This window comes from Panthera onca, assembly GCF_046562875.1.
Source record: "Panthera onca isolate mPanOnc1 chromosome E1 unlocalized genomic scaffold, mPanOnc1 haplotype 2 h2.Chr16_ul_4, whole genome shotgun sequence".
Lineage (NCBI taxonomy): Eukaryota > Metazoa > Chordata > Mammalia > Carnivora > Felidae > Panthera > Panthera onca.
In genome coordinates, this window is record NW_027675818.1 from 867,981 (window position 1) to 888,098 (window position 20,118).

Here is a 20,118-nt window from a genome sequence, read left to right on the forward strand (position 1 = left end):
CAGGATGCCAGGTCCTGTGGCTTCCTTGGAAGCTCTGCTCCACTCCCCCACCCTTCCACCCCTCAGAGCTGCGGGAGTGCGGGGCCACCCAGATCTGAGTCCAAGTACTACCTTGCTGTGAGCAGCCCCGGGCAGGGGAGGGGGGGGGAGGGGGGAGGGGGGGAGTGGGGGGGAGTGGTGGCCTTTGCAGGGTGGAGGGAGGCCTGGGCCCCAAGTGATTCTGGGAAAAGGGCCCGCTCTGCTGGTGCGGAGCCCATCTCCAGGGAGCTAATAAAGGTGGTGTAAATAAAGATGTCATAAATAAAGGGTGGGACGTGGGCGGGGAGGGCGCACAGTTGCTAACTGCGCGCGCGCATCACGGGGCTGCCATAATGGTTTGGCTCCCGCTCAGGGCCCAGCGCCAGTACCCCACTCGCCTGGGTCGCTGCACCCCGGAGCCTCCGCGTGTCATGTCCCGGCTGCGCCTGTTGGCCCCACTGCTTCTCTTTATGTGGCAACCGTTGTGGCTGCTGGTCCAGGCAGCTCAGCCTCCGGAGTGGGCCCTGGACCCTGCCCAGCTGACTTCCGACCCCCTGGAGGCGGCTGAGCCCTGGTCTTCTCGCTCCTCTGATCCCCCGCCCGAATCGCCCCAGGCACTTACACGCCCAGCTGAGCCGGGGGGCTTTAATTACCCGGGGTCCTCTGCTCCAGCCCAGATGTTGGCCCCGCCTAAGGAGTTGACCGAGACTTTGGTTCCATTCCTGGACACGGATTCGTTTGGTGAGCTACCCCCAGGGCCAGATGAGGATCTGAATGACCAGCTAACCCAGCATCAAAGGCTCCCAGAGGTGGTTCCAGTGCCAGGTTGGGATCAGAATCAGACCATAGCTCCGCCTCCTCAACTCAAAAGTAAGACTAAAACTGTAGGTTTAGATCAGGCCGAAGATCACCAGTCATTTGAAATACTTGTTCCATCTCTGGATAGTCAGAGTTCAAAGCCAACAAAGTTTATTGTTTCACCCCTAAACCTGAAGAAAGATCTAGCTCAGCATCGAAGGCTTGCCAAAGTTGTTAGAACTCCAAACCAATTTGCAAATAAAGAGCACCTACAACAACAGCTGCAGGATGATTATTTAGATTCCAATATGGGTCTCCTGTATCCTGAGGAGAACCTACCTATGGGTTTCCCAGGGGGACCAGATCAACTTCCAAACTTCTCTGAGGAGGCTGAAATTTCTCCACCCTTGCAGAAGACCCCAAATCATCTAGAGTCCCCTGAGGAAGCTGAATCTTTTTTGCCCCAAGGGGAGGCTCAGGCTCAGCATCCAGAGCCCTCTGAAGAGACAGAAACATCTCTACTTGAGCAGGAGGCTCCATCTCAGCATCCAGAGTCCCTTAAGGATGGAAATTCAGCAAACCCACAAGAGGCCCCAGCTGAGCCTTCAAGTACCCCTGAAGAGGTCGAACCTTCTTCAGTCCAGCAGGAAGCCTCAGCTCATCCTACAGAGGCCCCCGAGGAAGTGGAACCTTCTCCAACCCCCCAGGAGGCCCCTGCTCAGCCTCCAGAGCCATCTAAGGACATCATATCTCAACTGTTAGCACATCATGAAGTAAATGTGCTATCTCCAAGTCAGAGTGAAGCTCAGAAGCCAAGCTTCCCCAATGTCACTGTTAAACCTCTGGATCTTACCATAACTCTAACTCAGCCTGCGGAGCACCCTGAGGAGGCTGGACCTACCCCAGTCCAGCAGGAGGCCCCTGCTCAGCGTGCAGAGCGCCTCGAGGAGGTTGAACCTACCCCAGTCCAGCAGGAGGCCCCTCCTCAGCCTGCAGAGCGCCTCGAGGAGGTTGAACCTACCCCAGTCCAGCAGGAGGCCCCAACTCTAGTTCCAGAGTTCCCTATCGAGTATTTAACTCAACTTGCAGTAAGTGATGAGGTGACATCTCTACCTCTAGGTCAGTATCCAGATTATTTAATGTTTCCCAGGGTTATAGGTAAGCCTTTAGATGTGGAATTTACCACAACTCCAGGGCCTGATAAAGGTGTTGAATCTTCTATAGCCCAGCAAGAGGCCCCACCTCAGCCTCTTGAACATACTGAGGAAGCAGAACTTTCTCTAACCCAGCAAGAGACCTTGGGTAAGCCTCCAGAGGAGGTTGAGCCTTCAAGTGAGCAGGAGACCCCAGGTCAGCCTTCCGAGCCTCCTGGGGTGATTGATCCTTCTCTAAGGCAGCAGGAGACCCCAGCTCAGCCTTCAGTGCCTCCTGAGGAAGGTAAGCCTTCTCTAAGCAAACAGGAACCCCCAGCTCAGCTTCCAGACCGTTTTGGAGAAGCTGAACTTTCTCCAACCCAGGAGGAGGCCTTAGCTCAGCTTGCAGAGCTCCTTAATGAGGCAGAATCTTCAACCCAGCAGGAGACTCCAGCTCAGTCTCCAGGGGAGATAGAATCTTCTGCAACCCTGCAAGAGCAACCAGCTCAGCCTCCAGAGCTGCCTTCCAGGGAGGTGGAACCTTCTCCAACCCAGCAGGAGCACCCAGCTCAACCTCTATGGCATCATAAGATGACAGTTTCACCTCCAGGTCACTACCATGATCAACATTTAAACCTGCCCAATGTCAGTGTGAAACCTCCAGATGTGCAGCTTACCATGACTGCAGAACCCACTACAGAGGTGGGACCTTCTGCAGTTCGGCACGAGACTATAGCTCAGCCCTCAGTGCCTCTTAATGTGGAACCTTTTGAAACCCAGCATGAAGCCCCAACTCTGCCTCCACAGTCCCCTGAGGTTGAATCTTTGCCAGTCCAACAGGAGACTCCAACGCAATCTCCAGAATCTACCACACAGGAGAAACTTCCAACACAGCAGGAGACCCCAGTTCAGTATCCAGAATATCCTGGAGAAGTTGAACCTTCTACAACCCAGCAGGAGGCCCTAGCTCAGCAATCACAGGCCCCTGAGGAGGGTGAATCATCCTCAACCCAGGAGGAGGCCCCGACTCAGCTTCCAGAGGCCCAGGAAGAGGGTGAACCTTCCCCTCTCCAGGAGGAGGGCCAGGGTCAGCACCCACAGGCCTCCGAGGGGAGTGAACCACCTACAACCCAGGAGGAGTCCCCAGCTCAGCATCCACAGACCCCTGAGGAGGTTGAATCTTCAACCCAGCAGGTGGCCCCAGCTCAGTTTCCAGTCCTCCAGGAGTCCCCAGCTATATCCCCTGAGCCCCCTAAGGAGGTGGAACCTTCTCCCACACCTCAGGAGCCCCCAGCTCAGCCTTCAGAGCCCGGTAATGAGGCAGAATCTTTTCCAACTCAGCAGGGAGCCCCAGTTGTATCCCCTGAGCCCCCTAAGGAGGTAGAACCTTCCACACAGCAGGAGGCCCCACCTCAGCCTTCAGACCCTCCTGAGAAGGTGGAACCATCTCCAGTCCAGCAGGAAACCCTATCTCTACCTCTCGAGCCACTTAAGGAGATAGAACCTTCTCTAACACAACAGGAGGTACAAGCTCAGCCTTCAGAGGCCCCTGAGAAGGTAGAACCATCTCCAATTCTGCAGCAGTCTCCAACTCAACCTCCGGAGCCCTCTAAGGAGGCAGAAACTCCTCCAGCCCAGCAGGAGGCCCCAGTTCAGCCTCCAGAGCCACCTGAGGAGGTTGTAGCACAACCTCCAGTCCATAATGAGGTGACAGTTCCACCTCTAGGACAAGAGCAAGCTCAGCATCCAAACTTGCCCAATGTTACTGTTCAGCCTGCTGACCTGGAGCTTACTGTAACTCCAGAACCTACTGTGGAGGCTGAGCAGTCTACAATCATGCAGCAGACTCTAGCTCCTCCAGAGGACACTGAGGTGACACCTCCACATCCAGAGCAGGTCCAGGCTCAGCATCCAAATTTGACTGAAGTCAGAGTTCAGCCTTTAGACCTGGAACTGACCATAACTCCAGAACCCACTACAGAGGTTGAAACTTCAACCACGCAAGAGATCCCAGGTCACCCTTCAGAGCCACCTAAGGAGGTTGTAGTTCAGCCTCCACTGTTTCAGGAGGTGACAGTTCCAACTCCAGGTCTGGATCAAGCTCGTCATCCATCGTCACCTAATGTAACAGTTCAGCCTTTGGACTTGGTGCTTACTGTAACTACAGAACCCACTACGGATGTTAAACATTCCTCAGCCCTGCAGCAAACTACCGCTCCTCCAAAGGACCTTGAGGTGACATTTCCACATTCAGAGCACATTCAGCATCCAACCTTAACTAAAGTCACAGTTAAACCTTTGGACCCAGGGCTTACCGTAACTCCAGAATCCACTACAGAGACTGAACCTTCTCTAACCATGCAAGAGACCCCAACCCAGCCTCCAGAGCCACCCAAGGAGGTTGTTCAGTATCCGTCCCAACAGGAAGTGACAGTTCCTACTCCAAGTAAGGATCAAGGTCAGCAACCAACATTGCCCAGTGTCACAGCTCATCGTGTGGACTTGGGGCTTACCATAACTCCAGAACCTACTACAGAGGCTGAACATTCTACACCCGTGAAGGAGACTACAGCTCCTCCTCCAAAGGACCTTGAGGTGACACTTGCACATCCAGAGCAGGTTCAGAGTCAGCATCCAAACCTGACTGAAGTCACAGTTCCACCTATGGACCTGGAACTTACTGTAACTGCAGGATCCAGTGTGGAGACTGAACCTTCTCCAACCATGCGAGACACCCCAACTCAGCCTCCAGAGCCACCTAAGGAGGTTGTAGTTCAATATCCATTCCAGCAGGAAGTGACAGTTCCAACTCCAAGTAAGGATCAAGGTCAGCATCCAGCATCACCCATCATCCCATTTCGTCATGTGGAGCTTACTATAACTCCAGAACCTATTACAGAGGCTGAACATTCGACAACCCTGAAGAAGACTACAACTCCTCCCCCAAAGGACCTTGAGGTGACACTTGCACATCCAAAACAGGTTCAGAGTCAACATCGAAACCTGACTGAAGTCACGGTTCCACCTATGGACCTAGAAATTCCTGTAAGTCAGCAACCAGAGTCATTTGAGACAGGTTTTCCTCCAACAACTGAACATCCTGTGGTGCATTTTGTAAAGTATACCTCAGAAAAGGCATACACAACTTTAACTTGGCAACCAGAACAGAATGCCACCACAGACCTCAAAATATGTGAGCGCTGTACCTGCAAAGAGGAGACACTGTCGTGTGTTGGTCTCAGCCCACAGCAGAGGCTCCGCAGAGTGCCCGTGCTGGAGCCCGACACCTACAACGGCACCTTCACCATCTTGTAAGAATCGCCTTTACTTGTTTGTTCTCTGCCTCCTGCTTGACATGGCAGTCTCTTCCTCAATGTCGCCCTGGGCCTTCCTCATCTCCCCAACCACGTTGACTGACTTTCTGTTTTTACCTTTTCTTTGTCAACTATCCCTTATCTTCATTTTCCTTTTTACTACTGTTCGCCCTTCTGCAATCTTTTACTTGTAATTGTCCTTATTCTTTTTCCTTATCCAATTTTTAGCCCCATTATTTCATTCCTTAACCTCTACTCTCCCATTTTTGCTCCATCCTCTATAATAGGATACAACAGAGTAGTGAAGAGTAGAGATTCTGGAACTAGATTGCCTGCGTTTGGGCCGAGGTCTGTCATCTATTAGCTTTGTGACTCAGTTTCCTTTTCTGTGAAATGGAAATTATGATAGTTACCATCTCATGGGATTATGGTGAGATCTAGATGAGGTAATACATATGAAGCACTTGGATCAGTGCCTGGCGAAATATGAGTGTTAGCTGTTATTATTTTGATTCCCCAGACCTCATCTTTGACGCCCGGCCTTCCACATACAGTACTCAGTTTGGGCCCAACCCAAGAGTAAGTACTATGGGCGCCACACTAGGATGAAATCGTCTTCAGAACATGAAATGACAGGTGGGAAGAAAGGAAATGGTCATAAAAAGGGAGGTGGCATGTAATTAAGTACTAAAAGAGGTACCATGGGTGTTGGAATTCAGCAGACTCTGTAATCAGCGGAGTATGGAGGTCAGGGAGAGCTGCATGGATAAGCTAACACTTTAGCTGAGACTTAAAGAGTGGCTCTGATGTGTTAAATAGAGAAAAAATGGGTATAAGTCTAGGCAAAGGCACGGCTGCAGGAATGATCAGGAATTAAGAATTAGGTTAAGCAGTTAAAGATCCAATTACGAGAAACCTTGACTATCAGCTAGAGAGGTTTGAACATTAGATTCTGAGTTATAGAGAGCCATTGAAAGTTTTCAAGCATGAGATATACAGAACGCTGAAACAGGATTATTTTCAGTTCCCCATATAGGCCGATCTGGAGAGGAGAGCTTGATCCAGCGAGACCAGATAGAATGTTCTAACAAAACCTGGGAATAAAGTAACAAGGGGCCGACTCAGAGTGGCTGAAAAGAGTAGAAAGAAAAGCCTTGAGAGCACTGCAAAGGAGGAAGTGACAAGATAGACTAACTGATGACAGTCGCGGGTGGGGTGTGCACGGGAAAGAGAAAACTCAGATATTACTCTGAAACTTCTGTCCCAGATAAGGAGAATGATGGAAGTTGAGGCATCTTTTACCAGGGAACACAGAGCAACCAGAAGGCTTCAGGTTGACTGGAAATGTCCACCAGGCACATGGGCAGATGGGTATCTGTTTTGAATTTATTCCTGACTCCCCTGAAAAAAATGTGTATATAAACTGACCAGGTAAGCTGTTGCTGAGGGAAGAGGACAAAACTAAAGGTAAAGATTCAAAGTCATACGCAGAGTTAGCGGTTGAAACTGAACCTCAGGCATTTAATAGCTTCTCTTAAACATGTGTAATTCATGGATACATGAATTATCATGGATACTTTTTTTTGTTTTTAATGTCACAGGTATAGAGGATAAAACGTGAAAATCCCACCCCACCCTCCCTACCACTCATAAGATAACTCCTGTCACCTTTTTGGTGTGTGTCCTTCCTTCCCATCTCTTTCCTTTGCATTTTTTCCTAATTTCCTAATGAGGGGATACTTTTTAATTCCTTGCCCAGTGATTTGTTGCTTTTCCCTATACAATATGTCTAAGAAATCTTTCCATGTTAGTTATTCTAATTTCTAACTTCCCTTATCCTTCTAACACCTAGAGAGGTTTCAGTAGAGGGCTTCTTTACATTTGTTTGCTGATAATGGTAAATTTTTTACCATTTTTTTCGTTGAATTATTATTTTCTCATTGATTTGTGGAAGGAACCATTTTAGACACATAAGTGATTTGGGGGAAAAAAATACTTATCTCCAGAGTAATTAACAGGCGTTATCTACCCAAGGAATGGAACAAATAGGAAGTTCAGGTTCTAAGGAGCTGGCTTGTTTGTGCCAGTGGCCCCACGCTATCTCTTTATTAATTGCACCACCTGGGATGCTGATAGCCGCGGAAATTAGAAAGTTGGCATTTACTGCATTGGAATATTCCCCACAAGGTTGCCAGTGATTCTTTTATTTATTCTGTTCATTCCTTTCCTACCTATTCAAGGATCTGAACTGTGTTTCTTCACAGAAATTTCCAAGGAAACTCTATTTCTCACATTGATGAAAATGTATGGAAGGGATACCGTTGGGCTGAGAAACTGTGAGTATATTCTCTCCAAATACGAATACAAAAAAAAAAAAAACAAAAAAAAAAACTAACTGCATTCTAAGGTCCTTCTTGGTCCAGAACTTTGAAGTCAGTAGCTCTGAGGAAAGGTGTTTCCCCTTCCATATCCCAACTCGACCTCTACCGATTGCAATTCTGTGTTAATTTTTTTTTTAACGTTTATTTATTTTTGAAACAGAGAGAGACAGAGCATGAACGGGGGAGGGTCAGAGAGAGGGAGACAGAGAATCTGAAACAGGCTCCAGGCTCTGAGCTGTCAGCACAGAGCCCGACGCAGGGCTCGAACTCACGGACCGCGAGATCATGACCTGAGCTGAAGTCGGCCGCTTAACCGACTGAGCCACCCAGGCGCCCCATCTGTGTTTATTTTAAAAATTAAATTTGGCAGGTTCCCTTTAAAATTAGAATCAATTTCAACTTATTTTCCATTATACAAGGAATACGTGATTATAGTCTCAATATATAAAAATGAAATAACAGGGGGACCTGGGGGGCTTATTCGGTTAAGTGTCCAACTTCGGCTCAGGTCATAATCTCAACGGTTCGTGGGTTCAAGCCCCACGTTGGGCTCTGTGTTGACAGCTCAGAGCCTGGAGCCTGCTTCGGATTCTGTCTCCCTCTCTCTCTGCCCCTCTCCTGCTCATTCATTCCCTCTCTCTCTCTGTCTCAAAAATAAATAAACATTAAAAAAAATTTTTTTGATGAAATAACAGATCTAGTGAACACCTGCCTTATGTTCTAATCCCCCCACTGCTGGGATAGCCACTACTCTGGATTTAGTATATATCCTTCCAGACCTTTTTCCATGCATTTGCCTACATACATATTTACAGCAAAATAGGTTTGTTGTGTGAGTTTCTTATCTTTTTTTTACATAAATTGTAACATCCTACAACTCGATTCTTTTGCTTCGTGGTATGTCTTAGACTTTTTTTCTTCCAGTACATAGAGGGTTACCCCATCCATGCAAGCTGCTGCATAATATTCCATAGTATGAGTGTATTACGATTTAGTAATTCCCCTCCTGATGGATGTTTAGGCTGTGTCCAGTTTTCTTATTACATGCATTGCTGCATGGACCACCTCATACATGCATCTTTGTGTACGTGGGTGGGTATTTCTGTAGAATAGATCCCTGGAAATGGAACTGTTGGGATGAAGACGATGTCGATATATACAATTTTAATTGCCCTCAAAAAAGGTGTGCCAATTTACACACCAATCCATACACCATGACAGCATTCATTTCCTCCTACCCTCCCACTCTTGGATATTCTCCATTTCTTGGCTGATCTGGTGGGTGAATAAAATGGGTCCCTTCTGAATTTGAATTTTTCTGATTACGTATACATTTAAATATCTCTGTATGTTTCCTGGGCATTTGTGTTTCTTGTCTGAATTTTCTGTCCTTTGCCAATTTTGTTGTTATCTTTTTTTTAAATTGATTTGTAGAAAAAGTCAGTGTAGACACAAGTAATTTTGGAAACAATATTATACTCAAAGTAACTGACTGGCATTTTTCATGACAGATTGTGTGTCATATCATTAGTTCAACTTGGGTAGATAAGTCATAAATGACTTCTGAATTAATAATAAAAGACATAACAGTCATAGTAATCTAAATGTAGGGATTATGATCCCCCTAAAGTAGATTCCCCCCTGCCCCTTAGTCTGATAACCTTACTGGTAAGGGACAAATGGTAGAACAAGGTAGTTGTTTTCTTATGAATTTTATGAATTTCTTAAATACTATATATAGTTTATATTTTCTCATGATAGTATCTAACTTGGAGATCTTATTTCCCAAACTTGTAAGAAAAATGAAAGTAATTTGGCACAAGGAACAAGAGAGAGTGGAGAGAGTGGGTAGGCTGAGGGACAGGGGTAGGAGAAAAACTTTGAATTGTGTATTATATACCTTTGGAATTCTGAGCCATGCAAATATATATTACCTATTAAAAAAAATAAACTGAAATTAAAAAAATATTTTTTGAAAAGCGTGTATTTGGTAGTTTATATACTAGAAGATGAATCTGGTAAGATTTGATGATTCTTAAAAAATTTTTAAATGTTTATTTATTTTTGAGAGAGAGAGAGAGAGAGAGAGAGAGTGAGTGAGCAGGGAAGGGGCAGAGAGAGAGGGAGACACAGAGTCCAAAGCAGGCTCTAGGCTCCGAGCTGTCAGCACAGAGCCTGATGTGGGGCTCGACCCCACAAACTGTGAAATGATGACTTGAGCCGAAGTCAGACACTTAAGCAACTGAGCCACCCAGGTGCCCCAAGATTTGATGATTTCTAATTCAGCTTGAGGGTTATGCCTTGTAAGACAGAAGTTTTTAACTATGGGTCAATAGTCCCCTGGGGCAGGATTTTTAACCTTTTTTTCTATATATCAAATTTAAAAAAAAATTTTTTTCAACATTTATTTATTGCTGAGAGACAGAGCATGAACAGGGGAGGGGCAGAAAGAGAGGGAGACACAGAATTGGAAGCAGGCTCCAGGCTCTGATCTGTCAGCAGAGAGCCCAATGTGGGGCTCGAACCCACGAACCGTGAGATCATGACCTGAGCTGAAGTTGGACACTTAACAGACTGAGCCACCCAGGCACCCTTCTATATATGTATTGATGATCTGCAGAAGCTTATGTTCTTGGGATAATGTTTTCAAATGTATAATAAGTTAAAATATATAGGAAAAGGAAATTATGTGGAAATAGAGTTTTCAAAAATTTTTTAAAAAGATTAGTGATATAGCAATAAATCTGCTTCTGTTAGAATATTAAATAACAAAATATAATGGTACGCCTACTAACTATTATAACTTCAAGGTACTGATGAGAATAAATGATATTTTGAGATATCCACGCCAAATATGTGATATGAAAATATCTGATTTCTGCTGGGGACCAAATTAACTACACTAATCTGTGGTTTGTTGCCTACATTCATAATGGAAGGAAATGCTAATTCTAGTTAGAGGTTTGTGAAAATAGAGATGTGATTCTATTTCCCATCCAAGTTTGGCACCCACAAATTCAGTCCATTCTATTCACGGACCTGAGCCCTAAAGGGATGGTCTGCAAATTGAAATCGCATGCACACCTTTGCACGTATTCAAGAAAGTGCAGTTTTCTAGGGAAAGGGTCCATTCCATAGCTTTTATGAAATTCTCAAAAGGTTCTTGTCTCAAAAGATTGAGTCACAAATTGGGGCGGAGGTGGAGAAAGACATTTGTTTTCCTGTGAAGTTGTACTTATTCTCATAAATGATGATAAATGAATGATTTGTTTTAATTAAAAGTAGTATATTTGCAAATTGATACCTGTCACTTTCTGAATTCATTCAACAAATATTTATGGAGCATCTCCTATGTCCCAGGAACTGTTTTACATGCCAGGGATATAAGCCCAAGAACAAAACTGACCAAATATCCCACTTGTCAAGGGGTTTACAAATATATAATATAAAAACAAATATGTAAATATAATAAATACATAGAATTTCAAGTATTGGTAAGAAATCAGTGGCCAGATCTCTCAAGTTTTCTAATTTATTCAACGACCGTTTCTGCTGCTCATAGACTGAGTTTTTTACTAATGATAATACTTTTCATTCATATAATCTTGAGTTGGTTCTTTTTATTAGATGTACTGTTTACCTCTGTCTGAGGATATATTAATGATGCCATTCTAAATTTTGTATACTGTTTAGTTTTGAGAGAGAGAGAGAGTGAGAGACAGAGTGCAAGTTGGGGAGGGGCAGAGAGAGAGGGAGACACAGAATCGGAAGCAGGCTCCAGGCTCTGAGCTTCAGCACAGAGCCCAGTGCAGGGCTTGAACCCATGGACTGCAACCTGAGCCGAAGTCGGATGCTTAACCGACTGAGCCACGCAGGTGCCCCATTAATGTTGGTATTCTCAAATCCTTTTGTGTTTTCTCTGTTAACTGTGTCATTGACTATAAGCTGTTATATTTGTTTTTTATTTTCTGTCCTGAATAGAATTGGCTTTCTCACTCCATTTGGTCATTCCTGAGTGCAATTTATCTTTGTAGTTGAGATTTGACTTGCTTCTGTTTTCTGGTCCTAAGGAAGAGGTGAAATGAACCACGGGGCTTGTTATTGGTGACAGGTCCCCCTGAGAGTTAAAGAAGAGGTGGGAGGTGACTTCTAATGGCTAGTCAGAGTGTATACCCTTCCTCCAGGGTTCTGGGACCCTGCCCCCTTCTAACACCAATGGCTCCTGCCTGGAAGAAAACACCCTTTGCTGCCAGATCCAAGGAGGAAGGATGTGGGGTTGATGTGCTGTCCTTGGTCCTACTGCAGTATCCCAGCTAATCACCCTGTAGGTGGCTCCAAGGCATTTCTGGTGGGGAGTGTTTGTAGAGCTACTCCCTTGGCTTTGAGCTAAGGTTGTGGATTTTCTAATTGTATCTTTTCTAATCATCCTTAGGGACTTTGGTGGAGTTTGGAGTTTGGTAGAGACTTGGCATGTTTCAATCTGCCAGCTTGAAATAGCACAACCTCTTAGGAAGACAATTTTGTACCCCTGTTAAATCCTGGAGAAACTTAGGCAAATGTGTACTAGGATATAAACAGAAAAATGTCCAAAGCAGCACTGTTTATAATAACTAAAAATTAGAAAAATCTAGTATCCACCAACAGTAGAATGAACAAATAGTGTTACACGGGTATTTACTCTATACTTATTAAACTGAGCATTTATGTTATGTGCATTTTATGCACATTTTTAGTTCTCACAGATATTTTTTAGATGGGGAAAAAAATTAGATGGCTTTACTTGTAGCACTGATATGGTTATAAATAGGGCTTCCACAATAAAATTTGGGAAAAGAGAGGAGGAAGTGGCAGTTCTGTCCATGTTTTTGCCACTCAGGGCTGGGTTCTAACAGAGATTTTGTGATCCAGAGAGTAGGCATTAAATGTACATTTTGGTGTGAAGAGTGGATAGGGGTGTGTGTGTGTGTGTGTGTGTGTGTGTGTGTGTGTGTGAGAGAGAGAGAGAGAGAGAGAGAGAGAGAGAGAGAGAGAGAGGAGAGACAAAGGAGTATGTGAGAAGAAAAGATTTGAATCAAACAGCAGAGATCACCATCCCTACATTAAATAAGAATTAGTGTATTTGGTGGCACCATTACCCAGGTTTCTCTCACATCTAGCGGTCCTGTGTAGCAAATAGTTGTAGTTATTTTTGCATTTTGACCCAGAAATGACCTTTTCATTTTGCAGAATTCTCAGGGACAATTATCTGACCGAATTACATAAAGACACATTTGAAGGCCTGCTATCCCTCCAGTATTTGTAAGTTAATCAGTTCATCATTTATTATGAGTTTTTAGTTATATTATTTATTAAAAAATACAGGGTTCAAATTGGATAATTGCAACAATTTCTTCTAACAGTAGAATTCTATAATTCTCTATAGTGGAATTCTATAATTCTCTCTATTAAATTCTATAACTCTGTAAGTCTGTGGGGACCCAGCCCATCTCTAGCATTAAATACCTCCTATGCATTTTCAACTTTTTAATTTTATAGACAAGATATAGGAAAAAGCCCTTCAGTTGTAGAGGAAAAGGGGTAATGAAGTCTGAGCAATTATGGACACCCATATGAACCTTGTTATGTAAGTGTTCATATACCATCTGCTTTTATTTATATTTATTATTTATGGCCCATGGATCAAATCCTGTGTATGGTCTGTCTTGATACAACCTATGAGTTCAGAATGATTTTCATGTTCTTAAAGGGCTGTAAAAGAGAAAAGAAGAGAAAGAAACAGAGAATATGTGACAGAGACCGTATATGGCCTGCAAAGCCTAAAATATTTACTGTCTGGCCTTTACAGAAAAGGTTTGAAAAAGTTGGCTTAGTAAAATGAGAGGAATTGAAGTTAACCTCAAATTGTCACCTACAAGACAAGAAAATATAGAACACTTACATTAATTTGAATGCCATTAACCCAGAATTTTTAAATAATTTAATCTAAATTAAATATTTAAATATTAAATATTTAACTAAGCAGGTGAATTATGTAAGCAGTATTACCAAGTACATATTAAATTATTAAGAGATTAAGGATTTCAGTGTGGGAAATTTTATTAGTTTATTTTTTTATTATTATTTTTTATGTCATTTATTGTTAAGTTAGCTAACATACAATGTGCACTTGGCTTCAGGAGTAGATTCCTGTGATCAGTGTGGAAATTCTTATGCCACCATAAAAATAGATGTTTAAAATGATGGTTAAGGGGTTGGGGCTCCTGGGTGGCTCAGTTGGTTGGGCGTCCGACTTTGACTCAGGTCGTGATCTCACAGTTTGTGGGTTCGAGCCCCGTGTCGGGCTCTGTGCTGACAGCTCAGAGCCCGGAGCCTGTTTCAGATTCTGTCTCCCTCTCTCTCTGCCCCTCCCCCACTCATGCTCTGTCTCTCTCAAAAATAAATAAACATTAAAAAAATGATGGCTAAGGGGCACGTGGCTGTCTCAGTCATTAGAGTCTGCAACTCTTGATCTCGAGGTTGTAGGTTAGAGCCCCATGTTAGGTATAGAGATTACTTAAAAAAAATGAAATCTTTAAAAATATAATGATGGTTAAGTGGTATAGTTAGAAATGTTTACACTAAACAAACATCAGAAATGCCTCTAACTTCGCTAATTACAGAATAAACATCTCTCCAGCCTCATTGTCAAGGAAGAAATGTTTGCATATATCTCTGTACATTAGACATACAGAGATACTAATGTTCTTTGCTATGGAGGTTCAGTGTTTATTCTTTGTCCATGCCATGCAAAGCTGTGTATTTCATTAATCCTTTTTAAAAAATTTTTTTAATGTTTATTTATTTTTGAGAGAGAGAGAGAGAGAGACAGAGTATGAGCAGGGTAGGCACAGAGAGAGAGGGAGACACAGAATCCGAAGCGGGCTTCAGTCTCTGAGCTGTTGGCCCAGAGCCTGATGCGGGGCTCGAATTCATGAGCAGTGAGATCATGACCTGAACCGAACGAAGTCAGATGCTCAATCGACTAAGCCATCCAGGCACCCCTCATTAATCCTTATTAATGATGTGCTTTAGAAAATAGATTCTTCTTGCAAATGTGGAAGGCTTAAGGGTAGTGAGTAAAAAGAATCTCATATGACACTAAAAATAGTCCTTCAAATTATCAAACCTTCCAAGTCTTAGGGGACAACCACTTTGTATTGGTCTTCTTGGCTACCTCTGCCATCTGGGCTCCAAACGTTACAAACACAGTTTGGAGAAAACCAAAAGAGACAAACTGCGCAATGGATAGGGCCTTTCATTATTTCTACTATGAGGTACTTTGTAAGCCAATTATTTCATGTCAGGTGAAGTGTTCTCATTCATTCATTCAAAAAAAATGTGAATCAAAACCTAAAAAAGAATGTGACAGGCCCTATGCCCAGTACCATAGGCACGCAGATGGTTAAGACAGGCTTCCCACCCTTGTAGGAACTCATGATTTCACAGGGAAAATAAACAGAAGCTTAAACCATAATGCCTAAGCACTAAATGGATGATGAAGCACTGACAAAGTGCAGAAGAGGGAGCCACAAAGTCGTAAAACCACATTTCTTTTCAGTCGTTTTGCTCCTTCTACTCACTACCCAGCTGTTAATTTATTTTATAAATATTTGAGTTTGTTCTTTGTCCATGCATCAGTTTTAAACACAGTAGACAACGCAGATGAGCAAGACTAGTCCATACTTTCATGGAGTTTATGCCCAGAGGAAATGGAATGCCAGAATAACTATATTAAGAAGAAATTGGGGCACCTGACCGGCTGAGTCAGTAGAGCATGCGACTCTTGATCTCAGGGTCGTGAGTTCAAGCCCCAGGTTGGGCGTGGAGTCTACTTTAAAAAATTAAAAGAAGGAGAAGAAGGAGGAGGAGGAGAGGGGGAGGGGAAGAAATGGATTTGGGCAATGAGAAGTATAAGTTGTTTTTGGAACACAGAAGAGGGGGGGAAGACTTCAAGTTGGATCAGGGAAGTTACTAGAGAAATACTGTTTGAACAGAACCTTGAATGGCTATGACGTATCATCAGATAGACATCTTGGGAAGAATATGCTTGCAAGATAGAGTGAGTGAAAGGCAAAATGCAGGAGAAATTTCTTTGGTATCTGTAGAGTAGGAAACTAGAGCCGGATTTAGGATTTTGAAGGCCTTGGATAATATGCCAGGCTACCGTGTTATCACAGCAGTGCTCTAGGACAAACTTTAGACTGCACCAGGGTCACCGGGAGGCCTTGTCAGAACACAGGTTCCACCTCCACAGTTCCTGATTCACTCAGTCCAGAGTAGAGCTGAGAATTTGCATCTTGAGTAAGTTCCCAAGTGACTCTGATATTTGAGAACCACTCCTGGAGAATTAATCTGGTGACTGTGTGCAGTATAGATTAGAATGGGAGAGACCAGAGATGAAAATGCCAGTCAGAAGATGGTGGTACCCATGTAGGTGGAAAGTGAGGGACTCGGCTGAAATCCATGGAAATAAGAGGGTCAACCATAATCAAGAATGGGTGTTTCCAAATAAAAATCCAGGACCGTGTTGTTTTTTTGTTGGCCCCACTTGCAGCTGAAGCAATTGATAAATTCATAGACCGTTTAGGCAACGTACAACCAAAAATAAATTTCTATTAATATGATAATATAATTCTGAGTTCGTTCAAAGTTAGGTATTGATTAGAGGAGTAACTTCTTTTCAAGTTAAATGAAAAGGTATCTTTTACCTCTTCTGGTATTGACTTGGTGTCAAGAAGTAGAACTAAACCAGGAAGGTGTGCTAATGTGAGAATATCCCTTTTAATGTTAGAAATTATAGGGGCGCCTGGGTGGCGCAGTCGGTTAAGCGTCCGACTTCAGCCAGGTCACGATCTCACGGTCCGTGAGTTCGAGCCCCGCGTCAGGCTCTGGGCTGATGGCTCGGAGCCTGGAGCCTGTTTCCGATTCTGTGTCTCCCTCTCTCTCTGTCCCTCCCCCGTTCATGCTCTGTCTCTCTCTGTCCCAAAAATAAATAAACGTTGAAAAAAAAAAAAAAAAAAGAAATTATATGTGGCGATCACAACTTTGAGCTCATAATTTAGAAATTGATGAGGCCACAAAAAGTCATTTAATCAATTCTTCTGCTCTCAGGAAACATTACTTCCAAGATCTATCAAGATCTATAGTTGTATATTTTATGTATGAAGATCACAAAGGTGAGACTCTTAAGAAAGGTGAGGACAGGGTTAGGGGCTCTGGAAGGTTCAATTAACAATTCCTAATACTCAGAGTTTAGCCAAAAGCTACTTATTCAATACTACCATCCTACTAATTAGATATCTTATAGCTAATTGAGGCAATATTTTCCTTTTCCTTTTCCTAGAGATTTATCCTGCAATAAAATACAATCTATTGAAAGACGTACATTTGAATCACTACCTTTTTTGAAGTTTATGTAAGTTACAAATATAATTTCATTATATTTGGAATTTGTATTAAACTTAATTGTAAACCTCTTTGTTATTCATTTGGAATGAATGAACCTTTATTAGTCGAAAGCTACTAAAATTATGTAGCAAATCTTTTTTGTCTGTGGCAAAGTTTGGTGTGAGAGTTATTATAGAGATCAGAGTGAATCGTTCTAGAGCAGCAGTTCTCTGCCAGGGTGATTTTGCATCCAGGTGACACTTGGTAGTGTCTGGAGACATTTTTGATTGTCAGACTGTAGATGTGCTCCTGGCATCTAGTGGGTGGAGGCCAGGGCTGCTGTCACACCCTACAGTTCACAGGGCAGCACCCCCCCCCCCATAACAAAGATTATCCAACCATAAATCTCAACAGTGCTAAAGTTGTGAAACGTTTTTCTAGAGAAATAAACTTACTTCTCTAGAAAAAAATACTTACTTAACACAAGTATTTATTGAGCATTTACTGATTTGTATCTAATGCACCACATGTATAAACATGAAAGTATAAATCTTTCATGCAAATATTTTTTTAAAAAGGCAAGTATCTTTCCTAGTGAGATTTCTTTAGTGTATGGAGAGAGTATTGTGGTTATGTTTCATTATCTATAAATTAGAATCACTGCCAAAGGATAAATATTCTGAAAGAATATCTTTTTTTTCTCTTTGTTTGTCTTGTTTTTGTGTGTGTGTGTGTGTGTGTAGAAATCTTGGTTGCAATTTACTCACCGAACTGAGCTTTGGAACATTTCAGGCCTGGCATGGAATGCCGTTTTTACACAAGCTGTAAGTGAAATAGAAAATGAATACATGTAAAAAAAAAAAAAAACTACATGTAAAAATATCATACAGTGATTGGTTAGGTGTGTGTTAATAAACCCAGTATGAATTCTGGAAAGTAGGTCTTAAAATCCATTTTTTTTTTTTCAAATGAGGAAACTAAGGTACAAAGAGGCCAAGAGACTTGTCTTAACTCCTAAATGGCACTCTCTGCCCTCCCTCGTACCCAGCTTTGTGTGGGCAATGAAAGCCCCAAGCAAGTAACACCCAAGTCAGTATTATCATGGGAATTCGTGACAGTGATGCTTCCCCAAGGTGTGCATGGTCCTTGAAATCCACTTTTGAATTTAACTTTGATTCCTGCTCATGTGCAAGTTTCCTATGCAAAAGAGAACTTCAAAGAACTAAGTTTAGCACAGAGTTTTCCAGGCAGCAAAAGGTGTGGGTGCTTCTTGAGCCATCAGGAAAGCAGAAAGAACTCCTGAATGCCTGCCACAGGGCACTGCTCTCCATGTGTTTTCTTTCCTGACCACTCTTCAATTAAGAAGTATGTTATTCCCTTTCAGCCGGAAAATTCTGTGATTTCTCTGTAAAAAAGCAAATCATACTGGACATGTTCAGTGGCCTGAGGGGGATTTTTAGACTCAAGGTTGAAGACCCTCCTCTAAAGCAGACGCTGGAAAAGACTGTCTTACTGTCTTGTGGTTCAGAAATCCGATTTCACAACTTATCTTCCGTTAGATGAAAGTGTTTACGGTGTGTCCGGAGCTGGAGTAAGTTCCTGCGGGTGCCCAAGAGCAGGGGCCTCCTCTCTCCTCTCATTAATTTGCTGATGCCTAACTTGGGGAAAGAATACTGAGGGTCAGTTTTTTGTTTTGCCGGCATGCCAGAGAACGGGCTCATTGAGTTTCTCCACCAAGAGGTTTTAGTGGTGTCAATATAATGTCTTAAAACTCACCACCTCTACTAAGCATCTTATAACACCGAGAGTCTCTTCCAAGAATCTGAATTTCATAGTTAGGTAGGCAATACAGGACAAAATAGGGTGGAATCCGTTGATAACAATGAATGAATTCATTGAAAAACACTCAGTGCCACGCGCACTCTATGTCGACAGTGTACTAAGTACTGGGGGTACAAAGAATACACAGGGACTGTCCCCAAGAATCTTTCATACTGGAAGGAGAAAAAGATGGCCGTTGATGGGAAAACGTATGTGAGCCATGCTGGCATCAGTGCAGCAGGGTAACGAGCTAGGGGGTGACAAAGTAGGGGATGGTTGTGGAATAGAAAAGATTTGTTGTGGAAAAGGCAACAACTTGCTTGTGTTGAGTTTCCACGTTCATCTTGATGAAGTTTTGGGGAGATGGTGGGGAGTCGGGAGCCGACGGCCAAGAAAGAATTCTTGAACATGTCTTTGGTGCAAAAAGGTGATTTTATTAAAGCACAGGGACAGGACCGTGGGCAGAAAGAACTGCGCTGGGGTTGTGAAGAGTGACAGGTTATATGCTATGGAATTGGGAGGTCAAGTCAAAAGGGAAGTCTCCAGAGGGACTGTGATATGTGAAAGAGGACTCCTAAGATACCAGAGGCCTTGCTATTGTCAAGCTAAGGTTGTTTTTCCGTCTAGCAAAGCATTAAGACAGTAGGGAGTTCCTGGAGAAATATTTTATTTGCCTGCCTCAAGTATCTGTCAATAGGCTGCAGGTTATAAGGAAATTTAATTTTACCTGAGATTTCCTTCTTGCCTTTGTTCCCCATATCACTATGGAGGGGTGATGTGGGGTCTCCAGGAAGCTGATTCTGTAGGTTTCTGGCGATTAGGCTATTGATAAGATTGCCTTTTTCTTGTAATTTACTAAGATATTTGTAAACTGATGGAAACTCCTATCTTGCCCGACTGAGATCTCTTATCAGTTAACCATTTGTTTTCTTTCCTTTCCTTTGTCCTCGAGCAGCCAGAATCACACATATCCCACCTGGGGCAGGGGCATGTGCTAACTTGTATCTTGCCCTCAACTTGCCTCATGCTCCCTCATCAATCTTACATGACAGAAAAAGGTAATTAAAGAACCAGAGCTAGCTGGTATTGAGAATAAATTAATACTCATGTCATGTGTGTTATGCCCAGAATTCGTGATCCCCAAATACCGCCAGGGAGCCGAGTCCGATGTAAAAGCAAAAGAGCCTTTATTCGAGCTAGCTCGAGCTCAATCCCCTACCTGCACTG

At 43.3% G+C, this 20,118-nt stretch overlaps 2 protein-coding genes and 1 long non-coding RNA gene across 9 annotated transcripts in view; 2 read left to right on the top strand and 1 right to left on the bottom strand.

Annotated features, from left to right (window-relative positions):
• Nucleotides 1–343: 343 nt before the first annotated feature.
• On the top strand, nt 344–4,305 carry LOC144615436 (uncharacterized). Its single transcript, XM_081794808.1, has 2 exons — nt 344–4,184; nt 4,276–4,305. The coding sequence occupies exons 1-2, from the start codon at nt 372–374 to the stop codon at nt 4,303–4,305; spliced, it is 3,843 nt and encodes a 1,280-aa protein (XP_081650934.1). The 5' UTR covers nt 344–371.
• LOC144615423 (leucine-rich repeat-containing protein 37A2-like) overlaps nt 4,164–20,118 on the top strand; it is a 45,166-nt gene continuing 29,211 nt past the window's right edge. For 3 of the 7 annotated variants that reach the window (XM_081794782.1, XM_081794788.1, XM_081794786.1), the window contains exons 1-5: nt 4,164–5,260; nt 7,528–7,599; nt 12,871–12,942; nt 17,027–17,098; nt 17,814–17,894. In XM_081794782.1, coding sequence (XP_081650908.1) covers nt 4,308–5,260; nt 7,528–7,599; nt 12,871–12,942; nt 17,027–17,098; nt 17,814–17,894 — 1,250 coding nt within the window. In that variant the 5' untranslated portion in view covers nt 4,164–4,307. The remainder of the gene's footprint in view (nt 5,261–7,527; nt 7,600–12,870; nt 12,943–17,026; nt 17,099–17,813; nt 17,895–20,118) is intronic. The other 4 variants (XM_081794784.1, XM_081794783.1, XM_081794785.1 and 1 more) reach the window with 4 other exon arrangements.
• LOC144615306 (uncharacterized) lies at nt 11,390–18,863 on the bottom strand. Its single transcript, XR_013553723.2, has 3 exons — nt 18,584–18,863; nt 17,838–17,892; nt 11,390–13,552 (listed from the first exon to the last, which is right to left on the bottom strand). It is a non-coding gene; the product is annotated as an uncharacterized LOC144615306 (long non-coding RNA).